The sequence below is a fragment of the Amorphotheca resinae genome (genome assembly GCF_003019875.1).
Source record: "Amorphotheca resinae ATCC 22711 unplaced genomic scaffold M430scaffold_12, whole genome shotgun sequence".
NCBI lineage: Eukaryota > Fungi > Ascomycota > Leotiomycetes > Helotiales > Amorphothecaceae > Amorphotheca > Amorphotheca resinae.
Genome location: NW_020194482.1, coordinates 613,545 through 634,393, shown reverse-complemented (window position 1 = coordinate 634,393; position 20,849 = coordinate 613,545). Strand labels below are relative to the sequence as shown.

The 20,849-nt window shown below is 52.5% G+C and overlaps 5 protein-coding genes across 5 annotated transcripts; 4 read left to right on the top strand and 1 right to left on the bottom strand.

Moving 5' to 3' along the window:
- Positions 1 to 717: 717 nt before the first annotated feature.
- On the top strand, positions 718 to 1,397 carry M430DRAFT_31024 (hypothetical protein; the record flags this gene model as incomplete). The annotated part of the gene is made up of 3 exons (XM_024866004.1): positions 718 to 975; positions 1,121 to 1,271; positions 1,306 to 1,397. 3 exons carry the CDS (start codon positions 718 to 720, stop codon positions 1,395 to 1,397), a joined length of 501 nt encoding a protein of 166 aa, XP_024717437.1.
- A 3,876-nt stretch (positions 1,398 to 5,273) lies between these two features.
- Positions 5,274 to 7,052, top strand: M430DRAFT_31023 (hypothetical protein; the record flags this gene model as incomplete). The annotated part of the gene is made up of 2 exons (XM_024866003.1): positions 5,274 to 5,409; positions 5,476 to 7,052. 2 exons carry the CDS (start codon positions 5,274 to 5,276, stop codon positions 7,050 to 7,052), a joined length of 1,713 nt encoding a protein of 570 aa, XP_024717436.1.
- A 1,424-nt stretch (positions 7,053 to 8,476) lies between these two features.
- On the top strand, positions 8,477 to 10,863 carry M430DRAFT_45247 (hypothetical protein; the record flags this gene model as incomplete). The annotated part of the gene is made up of 3 exons (XM_024867756.1): positions 8,477 to 8,592; positions 8,657 to 8,698; positions 8,770 to 10,863. The coding sequence occupies 3 exons, from the start codon at positions 8,477 to 8,479 to the stop codon at positions 10,691 to 10,693; spliced, it is 2,082 nt and encodes a 693-aa protein (XP_024717435.1). The 3' UTR covers positions 10,694 to 10,863.
- Positions 10,864 to 11,941: 1,078 nt separating this feature from the next.
- M430DRAFT_31021 (hypothetical protein) lies at positions 11,942 to 14,774 on the top strand (the record flags this gene model as incomplete). The annotated part of the gene is made up of 3 exons (XM_024866002.1): positions 11,942 to 11,959; positions 12,104 to 14,069; positions 14,122 to 14,774. 3 exons carry the CDS (start codon positions 11,942 to 11,944, stop codon positions 14,772 to 14,774), a joined length of 2,637 nt encoding a protein of 878 aa, XP_024717434.1.
- Positions 14,775 to 16,038: 1,264 nt separating this feature from the next.
- On the bottom strand, positions 16,039 to 20,410 carry M430DRAFT_109140 (hypothetical protein; the record flags this gene model as incomplete). Its single annotated transcript, XM_024861258.1, has 3 exons — positions 16,039 to 16,173; positions 16,244 to 19,726; positions 19,775 to 20,410. 3 exons carry the CDS (start codon positions 20,408 to 20,410, stop codon positions 16,039 to 16,041), a joined length of 4,254 nt encoding a protein of 1,417 aa, XP_024717433.1.
- Positions 20,411 to 20,849: the final 439 nt, after the last annotated feature.

The window sequence follows — 20,849 nt, the reverse complement described above, 5'->3', positions numbered from 1 at the left end:
CATTCCACACGGTCCCAGCATTTTCATTCCTGCTGAGCAAGGACAAGACGTCGAGGCAGACGCGCTCTGCACGCAGGCGATCGATCGAATCCGGTCCCGGATTTGCTATCATTTTCCGTTGCACACAACACCGACCAGACCCCTCACCAATGTGACAGCCGGTCGCACACTCGGTCATTGGATGCCGTGGATGCAGCAGGCGCGGGCTGCTGCCGGTCGAGTGGCAGATGATTCCGTCTGTCAGATATCATACCACGGATAGGGGTCCCGGAAACCGTTACAGAACCGTTAGATGCAAGATCCCCGATGTCTGGAATATCGAATCTCTGGTAGAGAGATCGTAGACAGCAGATACGAGGTCATGAAGAGAGAAAGTCGGATGGCAAGAGTGCGTAGGACATATGTCGTCTGACCCCCTTTCTTCCTTTGGAGGACATCCTGATTCGGATGATTTTGCAAGAGATACTGAGATTTCAGGTTTGAGACTCAAGAGATAGGAAAACAGACGATACTCAAGAGATAAAGAAGAACGACATGCCCTATGAGAGAGTCCAGTACGTTGTAGACCGTGCTCACTGCTCAACGGTCATGAACCTGGACGATACAAGTCACTATTACCTGTCTGGCGTGCGGAGAACCTCGAGTATTTTGATAGCGATCATCGAGAACCGACCTCTGATCCATAATCTTCTTTGATTCGCGGGTAGAGCGCTGGCCATGCTTTCCCCTTGTCCTTTGTCTCTCTCCTTTCTTTTCCTGTTGATCTCATCTCTCCTCGGACCCTTGGAGTCCCTTCCAAGTTCCCACCACCCTCCTCCTTTTCTCTACCCCCCCCTCTCGCCAGGCTCGCCTCTTCTCTCCGAAGGGACAGCAGGGGTTCTAGAGTCCTATATGCAAGAAAGCCGGCCAAGCCCGCGGAGAGCTGCCCTGCCATCCGTCATAGGCCAGTACCGCCCGGTCCTGTGCCGCAGCCAAGTAAGGGGCCAGTGGCCACACACCCATTACCCGTAATCTCCCCGTGCCGGGCCCCTCCTTCGGCGGCCACCAGGCCGAGTGCACCCAATGACAACCGCGCGCACCGACGAGGGTGAAGAACTGGTAACGCTGCGACCTCTCACAGCGAGTCCCAGAACTCCAGCATCCCAAGAGAAGGGGGGGAAGAAGCAAAGAGGAACGAGTCTGGGCCGCGCTGGGACAGGTGGCCTGTTATGCTGGTTTCAGCAACGGCGCTGCCGGGTCTTCGCGGGTGGGCGATCAACGATGGGTATACAGTACGTGCTTCTGCGCATACGTACGTCCGTACAGTAGTAGATGGTGATAATAGTGGTAATAACCCAGAGCGACGATACTGGGGAGGTAGAAGCCTGTCGCACCTTAGACGGATGTCAACTTCATGATCTTCATCAAGGCGGGTGTCTCCTCTCCCTAGAGTCCTACACGGACTAGTACACACCCATTTTTGTTACTGTCAGTGGTAATCTGGACGTAGTGCACTCCGGAGTAGGACTGGGGAGGAGCCATGATGGGAAGACAATACAAATAGTTCCCACTCTCCGAGTCTCCTACCTCCACACTCCCCCGTCTCCCGAGTGTCCTATCTTCCCAGTGCCCACCATGATCCCGCCCGTCGCACGGAGGAAGACAGGGGAGGCCCCACGAAGGCCAATCCCGGGCTCCCGTCCATGTCTCCCGTCCCCACCGGCTAAATTCTCGACTTCTGGCTTCTGGTTTCTGAATAATACCCATGTACAGTAGGTCGTGCATAACCCTGTGATGGGATTGCATCGCCTGCATTGCCTGCATTATTCGCTCGGTGTGGTCCTCCAGCGACAGATCTGAATGAGCTACTGTATATAATCTTTCAGAGCTTGCTGATTGGATGTCGAGGGCAGGAAAAATATGGGCTATGGGATGATCTCCGTCTGATGATTGGCCCCCCTCTTCTTCTGATGCTTCTGTTTCTTTTCGATGTGTGTGTTGTTTTTTCTTTCTTTTTTTTTTTCTTCAATTTTTCTTTCTCCCTTTCCTCTCCCTCTTGGCTGCCACGCGGCAACGTGCAACAACGTGCGCAGGATGCAGAGTTGCGAACTGAAGCCATCCATCAACTTGTCGGTGACTGTCCCCGTTGCACTGGAACGGCGGCGCACGAGGCATGGCGTGAACTCTTCCAGGCTCATAGCATCGAACCATGGGCCACGGCTCCATACTCGGGCAGCAGCCACACCCGGGTACTACGACTGTCCTGGTTGTGCTCCGTAGATGCTACGGAGCACAACGTAATGAAAGATCTACTCCGTAATGGCGGACACTATTCTTCGGGAAGCGTAGATCCGGGACTCTGAAACCTAACCCTCCTCTCAGGAGTCAGGAGGAGTGATTTAAATGGTTTGCCGCGCGTGTCAGAATAATTATAACTTACCGAGAACTATCACGATGATCGTGCGCAACTACGGAGTAGCTTCCGCTTTGGTTCGGGGGTTCTGCGCTGGAATTAGAACCAGATGCCACTACTTGACTAGCACTGGGCCGTAGGAGAAGACTAAAGTCTAATGGTCGTCTGGCTTGGCCTTCCTCAGGGAGAAGGCGTGATTATTAGTCTGATGTTGTGTATTTTGACAGGGAAGCAGACTTCCGCACCCTCGATTGGCTCAGTAGCCTCAGGTCAGGCTATCATGGCGTGGTTGGTCATTCCTTACTACAGAGGTTGTGTATGGAGTACGCAGTAGCAGATTCAAGGTTGCCAAATGCCCCCTCCAAGCCTGGTCTGCATATCAATGTGGTGTGGTCACTGTGGTGCCACCAGAATGTTGCACGGTTACTGGGACGATACGAACGAGGTGCTTGTTGTGCGATTTGATCGGTGATAAAGCGATCGACCCCCTCTCTTTCTTTGTAGGAGGCTGATATGTCAACGCTGACGTCCTCCATATATAGTTAGATGTACTGAATATCTATCCCACTGCGGAGTATATAGACGAGATCGAGGATCGTTCGGGTCGGACTCCTGAATGCGTGCCGAAGGGGCCGGGCGCTCCTGGGTCAGGGGTCAGACAAAGGAAGTTTAGACGATGGATCCAGCGGACCCGCCAAGCTTTCCCCAGGACACCAGCCTCCGCCGCTCGGGAACGGATGGGCGCGAAGCTTGGGAGTTTAGAGCCGACTTAGAAAGGTTCTAAACCCCGGGAGATTTGAAATACTTGGGTGGGCGAATCGCAACTCGCCCAGTTTCGTTTGGAGTTCGCGCCGTGCGGAGACTTTCTCAGCCCTTGGTAAGAAATTAGAATATCGACGGAGCGAGCTTGTTCCATGAAGATTTGAATCCTCCAGGCTTCAGGCTTCAGCCTTCTGCGGATAGTAGAAACCGTCGAATCTGTGCACAGAGATTATTGTACAATAATCATGTACATATATGATGCTTTGTGCGTGCGTCAACAAGCAGGCGTGAGGCTTGCTGTATCACGCATAACGCCTTGCTTGGTCTCGGGACACAGGATCCATAGGAGGGTCCCGGTGTCTCCTTAGAGGTCGTACGGAGGCACAGAGTTTGAGCCTGGGCCGGGCTGGGCCCTGGGCTTTGGAGGGTTCGCATTCCCCTTCATCATAGATCGTATCGTACGGAGTATGTCGAAAGGAGTATGTGGCGATGCCCTCCTTCAGGAATCAGGCTTCTGCAGTGCAGGGCCAAGGGCTACTCTGTAGGGAGGCAGTCTGAGGGGTGTCCCTATGATCCAGCACCGTAGGACGGAGGACACAGGAAAGTGGTAACCGGGTCAGTTACCAATGACAACCCAGGCGGAGTCGTACTCACAGTAGTGGGATCATGGAATGATGGCTAGTGGTGACGCTCCCTGGGATGGTGGAATCATGATGAGCCCTGTCCCTTGCCTGGCCACGGCCCCACTGCTCCCGCAGACATCCACAGATTCCACACACGTTCACAGGTGGCCAGGGGGGGAGGGTAGCCCATTGCCCAACCGTCTCTCGCTGTCTCGCCGTCAACCGTCGAAGCCGGCCCCATGCTGGTTCACCCTGGCGCCCCCTAGCAATTAGTGCTGAGCCCGCCCACTGCACCCTCTGCACCCAGTCGTAGGTGTCCCCTGCGGTCCCTGCCTCTCGGTCCAGTCAGAGCCAAACCCAGCTTCCTGACGGCCTGCTGCGCTAGGACACAGGGGAGGGGGGGGCGTGGTTCCTTGGTGGAGGCCGCCGGTGCACTGTCGAGGCCGTGTATGGATAGAAAGCCGTTTCCTATCTCCCAGCTTTCCCACTACCCATTCCCACTACGCTCGCCTGGTACTCGTCCCGTCGTACCGTCTCGTACACCCTCGTCGCTGGTAAGGGCCCGTAGCACACTACTGGGACCGCAACCCGGGCCTTGCAGGGCTTGGAGTCTTGGTCTTGGAGACTTGGGCTTTCCAGTCCCTGCCAGTCCTTGCCCAGCCCTTGCAAGTGGCACGCCGGCGAGCGGGCACACCCAGTCGCTGTGCACTGTGCGCCGTGCTGAGAGTGCTAGGCTCACTCTCTAATCTGTACGAGCGTCGAAGGAGGATCCTGCCGCCGCCGCCGCCGTCCCTCGTCCGCAGCCATAGCCAGCGATTCCATACTACCTCTCTCCCGCGGTCATCCCTCCCTCCCTTCAACATCTCTTCAACACCAGGCTGAGCGTGCATTGCTGGAGGAGGAGTCAACACCATCAACCGCACGTACACGACTCGACACACTCGACACCTGGGACCGACCGCACCGAAGAGAGAACATCCCGAACAGTCGGCACGCTATTGGTTTTCGTGGGAGACACTGAGTGGTTATCGCTTGCTACCGTCCAGCCGGATACTTTGGATCGAGCGAAAGAGAGGGTGAGATTGGGATTCGGGGTTTTCTAGGAGCTCAGAACCAAACATCAGGACGGCCCGACAGCGCGGATTTCCACAGGATAGACTTCGACAGTCTTAACAACAACAGAGGGGTCCGTTGAACCCTCGCCTTTGAGTTTGAACGTCTCACTCAGCCGTGCTGAATCCCGGCCCGTCGACCACCGCGGCGACGACGACGACGACGAGGTAAGCCGCACATTCGTTACTCGCCGACGCTTTGTTGTCGCTTTGCCTTGCAGCAGAAAACCCAGCATCTTGGGACTTGGGAAACTTTGATTTTCGCGTCGCTCGTTCAATTGCCTGGCAACAACACTAATTGTTGCACTGGAAATAGACTTCACCACGACGATTCGCCGCTTTACTGATCTCCATATCTGAATGAATTGATTTGAAACAAACAAAATGGCCGCTGTATCGACAAGAGGCGGTGCTGATGCGACCATCACCCGCGTTACGAAGGAGGGGAGGAAACTCACATACTGCCTGACGGTCATTCAGCAACCTGAGCGGGCCAGAGCATGTGGTTCAGGAGCAAAGTGTAAGGATCCATTTTTTCAAATATTGCAACTTCGTGTTTCTACAGGACTTCACTAACGGCTCACAGCCTCTGCTGACCGACGACCCGTCGATCCACCACCTGTGGTCGAGCTCCGCATCTTTGAAGGAGAGGGCGCTGAGAAGACTGATGTTACCTTTGGCTACAATGCCAACTTTTTCCTCTTTGCGACGCTGGAACTGGCCCGGCCTATCGCTCACGGACGTATGCAGCCTCAACCAGCCCAGCTTCCAGTTTTGACAGGAATGCCCGTTTCGGGAATGGCCTATCTGGATCGGCCCACCGAGGCAGGATATTTCATCTTTCCAGATCTCTCTGTTCGCCATGAGGGCAAGTACAAGCTAAGCTTCAATCTCTACGAGGAGACCAAGGAGGCAAAGGATGCCGATGCCGAACCAACGAATGATCAACACAAGCCGAAGCTTCCGGGTGGTGCTAATGCTCCAGAATCTTCATTTGATTGGCGTCTCGAGGTGAAGTCAGCCGTCTTCACTGTGTTCAGTGCGAAGAAGTTCCCAGGACTGGCTGAGAGCACTGTTCTGAGCCGGACTGTGGCCGAGCAAGGTTGCCGAGTGAGGATTCGCCGTGATGTTAGAATGAGGAGAAGAGATGGCAAGGCCAATGGAGATTACGAGGAAGCCGTCGAGGAAGAATACGTCCGAACTGGTCGTACTCCAAGCGTTCAAGACCCGTACAGGGAGCGATCACGATCGTTGAGCAATGACAGTGCCGAGAGGCAGGCCTACCCCGAGATCGAACGACGCATGTCTGGGGACTATTCATCTCAACAGTACCATCCATCTGGCCAGTCTGGACCTCAAAGTTACCTGAGTTTTGGTGGATCGTCTGGTAACCAGTACCAAGCACCTCCGCCTCAATTCGCCCAACCCGCACCACCAGCACCGCCATCCTACCAATCCGCTCCCCCTCCTGCTCCTTACCACCACTCAGGTCCGCAATACCGACAACCTGCTCCTCCACCTTCCCATGGCCAGTATGCGTTTGACAGACCACCGTATGCGCAATCAGCATACCCACCAGCAACCCCTCCACGTGAGCGTGAGTATGAGGAGGCAGATTACAGGCGCACTTCAGCTTCTAGCTATGCTAATGCTCCTGCCACGACAACTTCTCCATATCCCGCCGTGGATAGCAACTACAACCGCAACCCCTACCAATCGTATCCTCAACGCACTCACTCTCCTCCCATGCAGAGTCCAGTCAACCTTGCTCCTCTGAAGATGCCACTCATGGAGCCCAAATACGAAGGTCAGACATCGCCTGCTGGACCTCTCTCCTCCGTTAGCCGCATTGCCCCACCTCTCCCAAGCCCCGGTTATGATCGTTCACAGGAGCGTCCCGGATCTTACGGCCAGTATTCCAATTCTCTCCCTCCTCCTTTGGAGGTAGCACGCAACGGCAAGCGTAGCTTCGAAACTGTCTTCCCTGGGTCGACAGCAAGCCAGAACCAACCACTATTCAACGGCATGCGTCCCGGCAGTTCCCACCCCAGCAACAGCCTGTTCGACGATGACGATGACACGATATCCTTCGACCAACTGAAAATGCAGTACAAGTGTGCAGATGGCAGCAGCTACTCTCGCGAGCTTCCCATCCTGGAGTAGGAACCTGCTCTCATCTGCTTCTCACACAACTAGGGGGTTTTTGTTTTGGCGTTGCGGCGAACATCCAGCTGTGTTATTTGCTAGAGCCGGGAGTTTCTGGATGGGATGGATATGGATGCACGGCCTGCGCGCGTCCCGATCGATTTCTTCTACGATGGTACAACCAACAAGCAAAACAAAAACCAAAATTACTCAATTGACCAGCCAGCCTTTTTCTTTGGCCGGTTGTCTGACCCCCTCCCCTCGGAATAACTTTGATTTCCCCCTTACCACCTCTTCCGCGTTCAACACTTACCATCATCATCATCTACCTCAACGACCGATTTCCTCGACATTATTTGTTGGCGAGACGAACTTCTGGGCGCTCTTGCGAAGAAAAAGCATTTTACTAGCGTCATGCGTGCATCACCTTTTCCTCTCAATCTGATTTAGAATTGGCGGGACATTCTGAGCATTTCCTCTCCCTTTTTCGACACCCCACACCATTGAACACTTTCCCTATGTTTGTTTTTCGTTCTTTTCTCTTCCTTCAAGAGGACAGAGATCTCTGTACGCCCGTGGAGATGAGTGCGCCAGGGTAAATCAATTCCTGTAATTTAGTGGGGAGTTATAAAGGGCGGACCTAGAATTTTGAGGTTGCTCCTAGGGTACTACTGTTGTGCTTGAATACCTATGAATAGATACGGATTGACGCAGCCCCTGTTGTTTTTCTTCTCTCTCTCTCTCCTTTTCTTGTGAGCTTGCTTGGTGAAAGCACGTTGATGCCGTGCCTGTTGGTTGTTCATCTTTCTTCCCCTCTTGCTTGCTGATCCATCCGTCGAAGTTTGGATATTCTTTACTGTAAATAGTCTAGAAATAATCAAATCGGATACCTTATTCTGAACAACCCCCCGGGGGTCCTTTTTGACGTGTTCACCAAATAAGCTTCATTTTTTCCAGTACCTCAAAAGGACGACGCAATATGCTCTACCAACCACGAATCCGGAGAACATCACCACCAGGATACATACATACATCAGTCCCTAGCCAGAACTCCCCTTTCTAAATAGTCAGCTTTCCTGAATGCGACCCGACGGGACATCTTACACCTCTGTGCAGGAGACCAACACTACGCCCGGTGAACCATGACTACGCACACGAAGCCGCATCCAGAACATCGCGGTGAGCCAGCCGTAAACGTTACTCGTCCCAAGGTCTGGCGGGTGGCGAATCCAGCTGGAAGACAGGGGGTTGAAGCGATTCCAGATGCCCTATCACCCATATCACCACCACCACATGCCACGCCATCGGGAAGCGGTCTATATAGGAATACCATCCTCCACGCACCATCACTATAGCAGAAATCCAGAGATCCCCAACAACGAGACTATCTATACAATACCACCCGGCCTCCCCAAACTTCTTTGAAAGAGCGATCTCCGGGCATGGACTCCCATCCTCCCCAAACGGCGCTTCCCCGCTTCCCCACCATATTGCCGCCCGACAACGGCATCAACAATTCTTCAGACAAAACCAATGATGGATCGGTCTATTCCTCAAGGTAGATAGCATCCCAGTTCCTGATGCATGCTATCGGTAGAAGCATGTGCTAACCATGTTCAAAGCTTGGAATCCCGATACCACCACTCCAGGAGCAGCACCGAAAGGTACGTTAAGGCCCAATGTCTGAGTCCAGCAGCTGGACTGGAACCCTGATGCTAAATATTCATCAATGTAGTCTGTTGAGCGCTTCGACCACGACTGAGCCCCAGCTCTTTGATCTTCGCATCACCCGCTTCATCGAGAACCCGGATAGCGGCCCATGCATGTGCGCTCTCTCCTCCAACGTCGAATTAAATCCGGAGCATAGATTACAACGCTTGCGGAAGTCGGTGGACGAGTACGACTCCCTTTTCCCAACCGCAGCCAGCCCAGATCACTCGACCATAACGAAGGCGCCTTCAGTCAAAGACTTCGAGGGAGAAAAGACGAAGGAAGCCATGACAGCTCGACACTCCACCCCCTCCCAGGACAAGGTCGAGCTCCAGAGGGCTGCCGAGAAATTTAAGGCACGCATAGCAGTACTTTCCGCAGACGATGAGCAGCCACTTGGCGAGGATGATTTTGCGACCCTCCACTTTGAGGCCATACTTCCATATCTAAAGGTAGCCCTCAAACAGCGTGTTGGCCCAGGAATTTCGATCGGGGTCTTCGAAACGATAGATTGCCGTGTGATCCAAATCATGACGCACCAGGAACTACCTCATATGGGGCAGCTGGAGATGGCAGAAATGGTTGCCGAGCTTCTTCCTGAGGCATCCCGTCACTCGACCACATTGAGCTTTACGCAAGGAAGGCTTATTCGCTCTGCAAGGGAGATGAATGGAATTGAGCTGTGCAAACCTAGGAATGCGTATAAGTATAATGCTTTGGAGATGGGCGACTCGATTGGATCCGATAGGAGCGACGGCGTCTCGACTTCCGGGCCACGCATCCTACTGGGTAAAAGGGTTTACCGAGTAAATTGCTGGCATATGTGGGAGGACTTCGATGGACATAATGATAGTATCGACGGGGATGTCCAGCCCGACGTCTACCATCCTTCATATCCTAATGTAACTGAGTGCAACCACATTGGGTCTTTAGCAGTGGCGGAGGGACCACAACGAACCGGAAAGGTCGTCCTTCGTTCTGGATTCGATCGCACCACTACTAGAATCTCGTCCCATCCTGATTTTATGGGATGGGGCCATGGCTCTTGGAGCATCGTCTCGGACTGGACGCTATCCACCGAAGAAAATCAACTGCCCAAACCAAATATCGTAAAGATGACAGGCGTGCCTCAGGTTGGGACCGACAACCTCATCACATCGGCTGGCTTGATTCGACCGGGTTCTTACGTATACTCTCTAGGTAGATCTAGCGGTCTACAGATTGGGTCCGTCCGTAGATTCCCCACGTTCATGGACGGTGAAATGAATGGGACTGGAAAAGATACGCACGAGTGGACGGTAGAACAAGCTTTGACAGAGTTAGGCAAGGAAGCCTGGAGGTGCGGGGGGCTGGGAATCCCAGGGGATTCCGGAGCAGCTGTTATCGACCTGCAAACACATGCACTTGTTGGGCAGGTTTGGGCAACTGCAATAGATGATACTGGAGACCGCGTTACCTATATCAGTAACTGGTCCGATATTGCGGATCATATCAAGGAGAAAAACCGAGGAGGGTTGACTCTAGTGCTGCCGAAGCAAGATGACCGTTGGTACAAGGAAACTTCCAGACCTGTTTGCGATGGATGTGCGGTTGAGCTGAAAGAACATCTCGATTCTATCGAGCCAATCATCCGCTTGCTTGAGCAACGGAAGCCTTGCTCAAATGATAGTTCTTTGACTATATCTGGACAAGACACGGCATTGTCGGAATCCTTAACGCAGGATGACCCAGGAGAGTCGAAAGTTGGAAAGGACAGCAACATCAGTCAAATCCCATTGCATCAGGCCACGGGCAAGAAGACTCAGCTGAAAGCCAAAGTGGCGATGAGTGCAGGGCCAGCCCTCATCAACATCCCCAATGTTGGCCAAACACTTCACCGATCTTCGATGAGGGAGACTGAGCGGGAGTCGATTGTGCTGCCAGCAGCAGAGCAAGCTGTCGTAGCGTAGAGATGATGGGTAGTGGAGGGAGAGCTTGGCCGGACTCTGCCATTCAAGAGGCTCGAGTTCACTTGACATAAAGGAACATTCCAGTCTGATGAGGAGGGGTATTTCTGGATCAACGGCTGTACATTGACTATACCTTGCCCATGTTTGGGGGGGAGTATAAAGTTATCAGCCGACCACTCGGTCAATTAATCCCGTGTGGATATAGGATGAGGGATACCTTTTCTTGACGTCTGAGCAATGATTTCTTGTCCGATCAATGATTTCTTGCCCGTTCAATGTTTTCTTGACAGTTCAACGTTTTCTTGACGTTCGATCAGTCTTTGTACTATTGCTACCACAGTGGGCCACTAAGACCAGACAAGGCAAGTTCCCGTCGCTTAACGGTAATGATCTCCAAAATAAGGTTTGGCGCGGGCCGCGCGATGATCTCATACCCCTGAGCGCGCCAGAAACGCGGGAGTCGCGAAAGTCGCGGGCAGCGTCATTGTCGTCATTGTTTACTTCGGCAGTAAATAGGTAAATAGCTGGTTCTACGCGGATGCGGACCAACAACTCCATCGCGACCGACTTCACTGCTGCCTTGGTGGTGGCTCGCACAAGGTATTTCGCCCGGTTGTTATGATCTTGCTGAGCGTCGCCCATCTTCGTCCGATACAACACAAACAAACCGCATCGCACAGATAAAACCACTTGCTCATCCACTGCTCTGCTCAATCCAAACCAAATCACTGCGCTCGAGGACTCTGCTCTTGGACATTAGACAAGCTTTGGATACGCCAGCTCAACCAGAACCAGTCCAAAACGTGTCTCTCGGTCTCCATATCCTCTCGATCGCACCACTGCTCCACCACCGCTCCACTGTTCCACTGCTCCGCTGCAGTTCTGCAGTACTCTATTCCTCTACTGCTCTACAGCAGTGCTATACCACTCTACCGCTCTGCTTCTCTACTGCAGTGCTATTCAACTCTACTGCTCGACTCCTCTCCACCTCTCGACTCGAGCACTCTACCACTACATCTCTACATCTCTACCGTCTACTGCTCTACTACAGCAGTACTATACCCCTCTACATTCTACCGCTCTACTGCTCTACTACAGCAGTACTATACCATCCTACCACTCTACCATCCCAGCCCACTACCGCCCCGCCAGTCTACCATCCACCACCACAACTCTACCATCCCACCAGTATCAACTCTTATCAGCCTTACTCAGAGACATTATCCAAGCCTCTCAAAGAGCTTCGAGATGGCTGCATTATCCAAGGTCAGTCCAGATATCAGATCGTAATTGGACTGCCTGCACCTTCCCCAAAATATTAGTTGAGAGAATCAGACTCCCTGTCCTGACTGAAGACTCCGATTTACCTTCTTTTGTGATTGCTGAAGAATGAGCTGACTTACTAAACAGATTGCTCGAGATACCTCGAGGTCCCCATTGTCTACTGCTCCACAAGGAGCACAAAATGTCGATCTCACTCCATTGGCCGGCACCAAGAGACTTTTCAGCAACCGTAGCTTGCCACCAGTAGACCCTACCCAAGGCAATAACGAGAATGAAGAGCTCGAAGCTGCGAGTGGACAAATCCATTCTGACAAACGACCCCGTACTGATGACTGGCCTCTTGCCAGCACTACCGACACAAACCCTGCCAATGCTCCTTCTGCTAGAGCCACATTTGAAGCCCAAGATGACCCCAAGCTTGTTACGGATGCAGGCTCTGCCCATACTCCTGCCGGAGCCACTGTTGAAGCTGAATATGACACAAAGCTTGTTACGGATACAGGCTCTGCCAATGCTCCTGCTGCTGGAGCCACTCCTGAAGCCCAAGATGAACCCAAGGCTATTCCTCGACCTGCGCGCCGGTCCAAATTCATTGAGGGTAGCATGAATGATAAGGTTAGCCAAAGACCACCGGCAGAGTTCCTTGGTCCAGAAGAAGACCTGCTTAAGAAATATTCTCGCGAAGAATCCGGGGGGAGGAAGACTTCTCAAGGCAAAAATACAAAGCATCGTAGAAACTCATCTGCTCAGACAAGCAGATCCGAGGATACTCGCCAGTCCGGCATCGTCCGTTTTGGAAAGTCTGTTGCAGCCACTCTCAATATCTCCAATTGGAAGATCTGGTCCAAGCAGCAGCATCAGCAACAGGATGATGAGACGCCTCAACAGAAGATCCTGAGAGAACGTCAGGAGAAGGCCGAGAAAATATACAAGGAGCTGAAGAAGTCGGGAGATTTCCGTAACTCGGCTGCTTTCCCAAGCCATCAAGTTCCGGAAGTCAAGGACACTACTCCGGCGAAGCATGACTCTGGTGTTGACTTCGGCCCTGTGCCTTGCTTTCCTGCCTTTGGGTTGACCTCCAAAGCGGATAAGAGGAAGAGTAAAATCATTGAATCCACAGAGACTCAGATCCCTGCCAACACTACCGACAGTAGTGCTGGTAATAGTCGTCCTAGTTCAATGGGTTCTGAATCTGCTGAGCAATCAACAATATCAGCTTCGAGACAGTCGTTTCACTTCAAGCGGCCATCTCTGTCTAGTATCAGGAAATCAAAGGAGAGTGACAGAGCTTCGGTTGCTCCAAGCAATGATGAAGGCCATCCACTACACAAAGTAGCTTCGCGCAGAGAAATGAGAAAGCAGCAGAAGCTGGTCAAGCGTGTCAGTAACTTGGAGGACAAGCTTGCAGCAGCACGTCGCCAGCTGGCTAAAGCAACGGGCGGACCCTATCCTCCTGAGCCTGAGGTCGAAGCATCTACGACTACAACATCTGCCTCCGCACCTGGTGCTCCGACGACTCTACCATCTGAGCCAGCCCTCAGGAGCCGTGCCAGCTCTAATGTTGGTTCTACCTCCAACGATATTGCTGCTGTGCCTTCTGAGCCCCAGAACCTGGTATCCCAGGTCGGAAAGTTTCGTCGTGTGCCTGGTGCTCCGATGACACTACCATCTGAGCCTGTCCCCAGTGGCCGTGCCAGCTCTGATTCTGGCTCTAGCTTCAACATTGCTGCTGTACCTTCTGAGCCTCAAGCTCAGCCATCCCAGGTCAGAAAGCTTCGCCGCAAGACTGGTACTTTGACGACTTTACCAGCTGAGCCAGTCTTCAGTGGACGTGTCAGCTCTAGTTCTGGCTCCAGCTTCAGTTATATTGCTGCTGCACCTTCTGAGCCTCAGACCCAGCTATCTACAATTCGAAAGCCTCGCTTCGTTCCTGGTGCTTTGGCAACTCTGCCCTCTGAACGACTCCTCAGTGGCTACCTCAGCTCTGATGCTGAGGCCGATCTCTGTAGCACTCCCGCCCACGAGATTGGTAGAGCTGTGACTACTGATGAGAACGATAATTTGACAGTTAAGTCCCAAGCCAAGCTTCAAGGTATGTTCCCACACCTCTCCGCCGAATGACCAGCCTCTAACCAGAAGCACAGCTCTTCCTCCACAGGATATATTGATGCAGAGTGTGGAGATTGATCACCCTGCAAAATTTCAGGCTAGACACTCTGCCCCAGTCCGTGGAATGCGCACCATGAGACACGTCTCCAACTTCAGCCTATCCAGGCTGGCTTCTGTGATGCCAGAGACAGGAGACAGCAGTGACGAGGATGAGGAGCCAGTGAAGAAGCCGGCCGCCAAGTCCCCAGCACTTGAGACGGTCTACAAGGGACGCCGGATCATAGCCGATAGCAGCAATGAATACGAGGAGCCAGTGAAGAAACCGGTGGCCCAGTCCTCAGCACCCGAGACGGCCTCGAAGAAACGTAAGAACAAGGTCCGCGTCATGGTCGACAACGACCACAAGCTTGGCTTTGAATCCGACTCCGATTCCGACTCCAGCAAGAAGCTTAAGCTCTCCAGTTCACCCCGTCCGCCTCGCAAGGTCCAGAAGATTGCTCTGCAGCCGCTCTTGATTCCTCACGCTCCCAGAGAGACCTCCACCAGGAGCCGCATCCCCCGCGTGAGCTCCTCCCCGTCTCCAAGATCTTCAAAATCCCCAAAGTCTCCTAAGGTCGCTGAGGAGGCTGGCGAGAAGGCTGCCCAGAAAGTAGACGATGACTTCGTGTGGCCCGACTACGTCTTTTAGGCTCCCTCTCTCAGGTGTGGCTCTAGACATGGCCTTTTCCGTCGTTTCCAAGAATCTTCTTCGGTGCATGGTCAGCTACCCACCACTGGTAGATGGCTAGTTACTCACTATCTGGTTCTTGCTTTCTTCCCTTCTTTACGCAGAGACGAATTGTAGATGACTACTCGTTTAATCGGCATTTCAGCACGGAGTACTGGGAATCTGTCATCTCTCATGAACTCAGTTCATCAGCGAGCAAGGCGTTGGGGATCTTGTATTTTTCTGGAAATCATGAACTGTTCATTCAGTTCATCAGCGAGCGAGGCGCTGGGGATGGTGTTTTGTTTTTCAACATGAATTGTTCATTCAATTCATCAGCGAGCGAGGCGTTGGGGATTTTGTCTTTTATGGAAACGCACACAAACAAGAAAAAAACACGAGAAAAACGAGAAACGAAAATAACGAATAAGTCATGAGATCAGAGCGGCGTTTGCGGATTTGTTTATTCTGGGAGAAAATAATGAGAAAAACGAAAAATATGGATGTGTCACGAGATTCAGCAACGAACATGGAGTTGGGGATTTGTCTTCTTTTGCCAGTCTTGATTCATCATCAAGCAGCAGGGCGTTTGGGATTGTTATTCTGGAGAGAAAAGGGGAAGAACTGTTCATTCGATTTCATCAGCGAGCGAGCGATTTGGGCATTTTTGCCAATTATTTCATGGGACCACGGATTGTTGGGAAATTCAAAGTTCATCAGCGAAGTGTTTGTTGTTGTTTTTTTTAGTTTCTTGTAATAAGAGACCAGCGGAATAATAAATAAACATCATTAATAACAGCGAAGAATATCATCTTCCTCCCTGTGTGCAAGTTCTCTAAGGTAGTATAGTAATGTAATGTATGTAAGGAGTATGTAAGGGTAGTATAGTATGGATCGAAGCAAATCAGATCAAGGAAGGGAGGGATTTGGGGGGAAACATGCAACGCTATAAAACATCCTGGAAATTTTTCGTCCGTCCCGTCATTAAACAACTAGGTAGGTGGTACAACTGCTTGCTTTGCGCGAAGCAGTCCGCCTTCATCCTATGTATCCTAAAAAAAAAAAGAGCACACACACACACAATAAGAAGCAATCCACACTCCTGCTTTCCTTCCTTCCTGCCTTCCTTCCTAACTTCCTTCCCTGCCATATTTTTTTCTCGAACAAAAAAAAAAACACAGGCGACCCAAAATACAATTCTAATATCGACTGATTGATTCATAACGCAAACACGCAAGGTCTTCTCCTATTGGACCTCGACGAAGCGCGCCTGGTCAACGGCGCCATTGCGTATCGAGCGGAGGAAGGCGGAGGCGCCGGCCCAGAGCTTGGGGATACGGTTGTAGAGCATGGCGAGACTGATGACTATCAGGAGGGGAATCTATGCGATCGTTAGCATATTTATATGGAGGGAGGGGTTTCATGGAGGTAACTAGTTGGGGTCGACATACCCAGATGAAGAATAGATTCCGGTCACGGCTTAGCCTCTTCACCTTCTCGGCGTGCGCCAGCCGCAGTTGATCTTGTTGCTCCCGAGTGATGCCGTGCTTCAGGCCGATGCGGACGGTGTCTAGCTTCACGGGGAGTTTCTGACTAGCGGTCGAACTACTCTCGGCTTGGTCGAAGAGCTCGGCGCATTTGTTGTCCGCGACTGTATCAGCGGCTGCTTGGGCGGCGGATGATCGTTTCGTGTCGATATCGGCATCGTCTTGAGGGAAGATATCTTCATATGCAGGTGGTGCAGCCGGCACGCTCCCGGAGAAGAGATCCCACCATTTGTAATCCTGCTCTTTGGCGGCACCTTCACCACGATTATTGCCCACCAGATTGCTGATACGGCGGACCATGGGAGCAGTCGGGAGATAAGCTTGGTAGTCTGGAAGGTTGGGCATGAGGGCAAGTGTTGGCATTTGTGGTAGGTGTGGTAGGTTTGGAAGATTGAGATGCATTGATTGTTGCAGGTGCTGGATTTGAGCAGCCAGCTGTTCCCGGAATGCAGTCATGGTAGCCGACGGAGATGCAGGGGTTTCCGTGGATCCCATCTCTGCTGGCAAGACTGGATCCTTCTCATCAGCAACTGGTTCCCTCTGCGGTTTCTGAGCGCTGGCGCGCCTAGTAGATCGCATCCAGAATCCACCGTCGTTTGCCGTATCCGCATCTTCATCCTCATATTGGTTATCGTCGTCACTGTCATCGCTAGTAGACTCAGGGCTGACAGGAGCTGGGGTTGACGCTGAACCCCATACCGATCGTAAGGATGTGGCGCTGCTGGTTCGGCTCTTCAATGATGAGCCGCTACGCGTTCTGTGGTGGTGCTCGGCGCGGCGAGCTGCACGGATGACTTCCTCGGAAGTTGTCATATCCGCGGGTGTGTAGCCTTGGAGACTTCGGACCGTAGGATCCGCACCGCTCAACATGAGACGCCTCACGATTTGTGGGTGGTTATGAAGCGCTGCAAAATGCATTGGTGTGAAGCCACCCTTGTCACGTGGCTCTGGATTGGCACCCCGTGCGAGTAACGCAGCGACGAATCGATTGAGACCAAGAGAGCAGGCCAAGTGGAGCATAGTTTGGCCAGACGCTCTTCTCAAGTTGAGACGAGGCATATTGGGGCTATCATCGAGATCGATAAGATCCAGACACCTCAGAAGAGTCGCTTCGACATCGACGCCAAAAGTTGACGGGCTGAAATTGGTGACGTTCTGATTCTGTGGAGCCCCGTTCGGCGACTGGGCTGTAGAAACTCCCCATGAAGAAGGCCCATCTCCGACAATTCTCCTCGCAAGGTCACGAACGTCCTCCATTTTCCCGGTCATCTTGTGCCCTAGTACGGCTAATGCAGTTCGGATGATCTGCTGCTCATCATCATCTACATACTTGAAGTATGCCTGCTGTTTCGGGATAGGAGGTGTAAAGTGAGGCTGCATGGTTTGTTGCAGGTGTTGGTGTTTGAACGTCACAGGAACAGTGCCGGCGAAGGCAGATGGTGGTAGAAGGCAAACAAGTGACGTCTCACCCCAGAAGGTAGTCGTCGTGGCCTTGGCATCGCCAAACATCACCTCCAACCCTTGACAGAATCCGCTGCCCAAACAAGTGACCTCAATCCCACCAGCTTTAGGACCTTCATTAGGAATAAGTTTGTGTATTGTTGGTGGTCGATGAGGGTTAAGGCCCAGAGGCATGCCGTATAACCCATTAGCTACCGCTTGGGCAATCTGGGCTTGTTGCTGCTGATACGCTTGCACACTGTTTCTTAAGCCACTTGGGCTTGGGGCGCGACTGGGATGAGCTGAAGCTGGAGCGGAGAACATCTGGTGCTGTATCGCTATATTCTCCATGGACTGAGATCTGTTGGCGTTGGAGAAGAACTGATCGTTGCTATTCGGAGTTGGAGGGCCGTTATTAAATTGCGGGGGAATGGATTGTACGGCCGCGGATGCGCCGAACTGCTGGTCCGCTGGTAGAGGGAATGAAGTGAGGTTGGGAGTGTAAGGCGAAGGTACAGTCGTGGTACTCATAGGAGCAGACGCGGACACTTGCCCAGCGCCAGTATCGGATGTCTCTAACCTCGTCATAGCGAGTCCGCTGGGAACCTTGTTCGATCCGCTAGCTTTCCTCTTCTTTGAGGTTGGTCCAGAGGAGGCTGATGGCGAGGTTTGCCGAGATAAGCTGCGAGGCGTCAATGTTGTTGAAGTTGCCTGTGAGGTATGAGAAGGCGTAGTAACGTCCAAGGGGCTGTGGAATTGCATATTGAAATTTGCTCGCATGCTCTGCAAATCTGAGCTCGAATGCGAAACGCGGAAAGGAGCGATGGTATCAACTGCACCAGGCATATTGAAGGTAGCATCGGTGGGGAAGGCCCCAGATCCTGCGAACATAGGACCGTCAGAGCCGGTGGAATTTTGTGTCGTAAGAGGCATGTTGTGCGTCTTGTGATCATCGGTGATCATGATTGGATTGGTAATCTCCTGAGCAATCAAATTGTCTTGATAATCCTTGATAGTAAATATCACTTGGAATCCAAGCTTTTCATTTTGATGCCGACAGTAACATGCAATTCGCATGGGCGCATCGACTTGCATAGCACCTTCGGGGACGAAGGGCTCGGGTCGATCCGAGTTTGTTTCTGAAGACTGACTTGAAGGAGCCTGCCATTCCTTGATCTCATGAGTGTTGAAGACCACGACACGCTTAGCCTCGTCCTTGTGCCAGGATTCCTCCTCTTCCACCTTTTTGACCTTCTTGCGTGCTGCTCGCTTCCGCTCTCGAGTTATACAGCCTCCACAGATCTTAACATCTCCGCCGTTCAACGGCTTATTCTCGTCATCCTCATCTGCATTTTCGGCTGGAGCCTCTTCCCGACCAAATTCTTTTGCCGCAGCTCTTGCCAATGCACGCCGCCTATGTTCTGGGTTTTGCATGGCACTGGTGCAGACCAGCGTAGTGTACAGCTCCAGCGTATCCGGGGATCGTTCAGGGGTCGGTTTAGCAAGGAGTTTGGGTTTCGAGATAGTGTATGTTGGAAGATGAAGTTTTTTGATACCAATGGGCATGGGAAAGAGCGACAACTTTATCGGAATCTGGGTCTCGACGCGGGATTTTAAAGGCGTAGGGTGTATCATCAATATGTAAGGAGGGCCCAGACCCCGAAAGACTGGTGGGACTGCCATCGGTATAGACATGTTTGGGAGCCCATGATGCGGGGTGGGTATCCCGTTGTGTGGAAATTCAAAGTTTGTTGGCCACGCTGCATTAGCAACCCCTCCATTGAGCATATTCCCATTAGGGTAGTCAGGACCCGTGCTAGGAGACGGCGAGTTGTTGAAGAATGCTGAAGGTGAAGGTGATTGACTTGCCACCATGGCTGACAGTGGTGAAGTCTCCCTGGAACCCGCAGTTGTGAGGCCGTTCATGGATTGAGTCATAGAGTGTTGCTGCAACTCGTCAGTGTTTCTCCATTGTGTACTTTCAGGACAACTCACTGAGTTCACCTTGTTATGGTTCATAAATTTGTTTTTCAGAGGCGGAGACTTCTTTCGAGGGGTGTCACATTTAATCGTTGGCTTTCCTGGCGAGTCCATATCCGCTGGCTCAATTCCGAAGGGACTTGAGCTACTAGAAGCGCTCTCGAAGTCAAAATCATTCTCCATCGCTTTGTCGCTGAAATCAAAATTGGTATCCATGACTAGGGGATTGATGGTCCCATCATATCCACCAAAGCTTGGTCCATCGTTTCCTCGCATGATATCGTCCACCTTCCAATCCCCCATATCCGTGTCGTCTGCCATCATGGTGTCACAGCTGGTCAACGCCGACCGCGACGAATCCGAACTCGACTTCCGCTTGTATCTAGAAGAATCGGGAGACGAATCCTGGTATGATCCAGCGGGGGATACTGTCGATGGGGCGGGTAACGACGTCACCTTGGTGTCCAGTAGAGACGCTCTGGCTGGAAGAGGGCTCTTGTGGGTTGCAATTGGTGATCCAAAGGCTCCCAGAAACTGGGGACCGTCGATTGCAAAGTCCTCGGTCAAGAAGACCCCCGGGCTGTTGGCAGACTCGAGCTGGTTGCAGTCGAGGAATTCGAGATCAGGATCCGGGTCCAGTCGTCCTAACATGTCCGAATCGAAGACGAACGGCGGAGAACTCGCAGAGCATATAGGCTCTGCTTTATTGTGCATGACCTCTCCGCTATCCCCTCGGCTTCTATGGCACAATGTATATCTGGCCCGTCTAGTAGACAAGCCTGGTAGCAGCGGTTCTTAGGGAACCCTAAGTGCGGGCCCGTCCAGAAGCCCCCTAAATCCTCCAATCCCGAATATAGCTGGCGGCGATGCAGTGTAAGCGGTCGCTGGCACAATAAGTCCTCAACCGCTCAAGGCATGCTGGACCCCGACCCCGAGGCAGGTAGAGACGTGATGGGAGGTTCGAGGTGAATTGTGTGTCGAGAGAGATTCTAGGCCGCCACCGCTGGTGGAAGAGAGGCGCGCGTTCGAGTAGCGATGCTCTGGCGGTCGGGTCTGCGAAGGGAGAAGTCAACACTGGACGAGCAGCCGC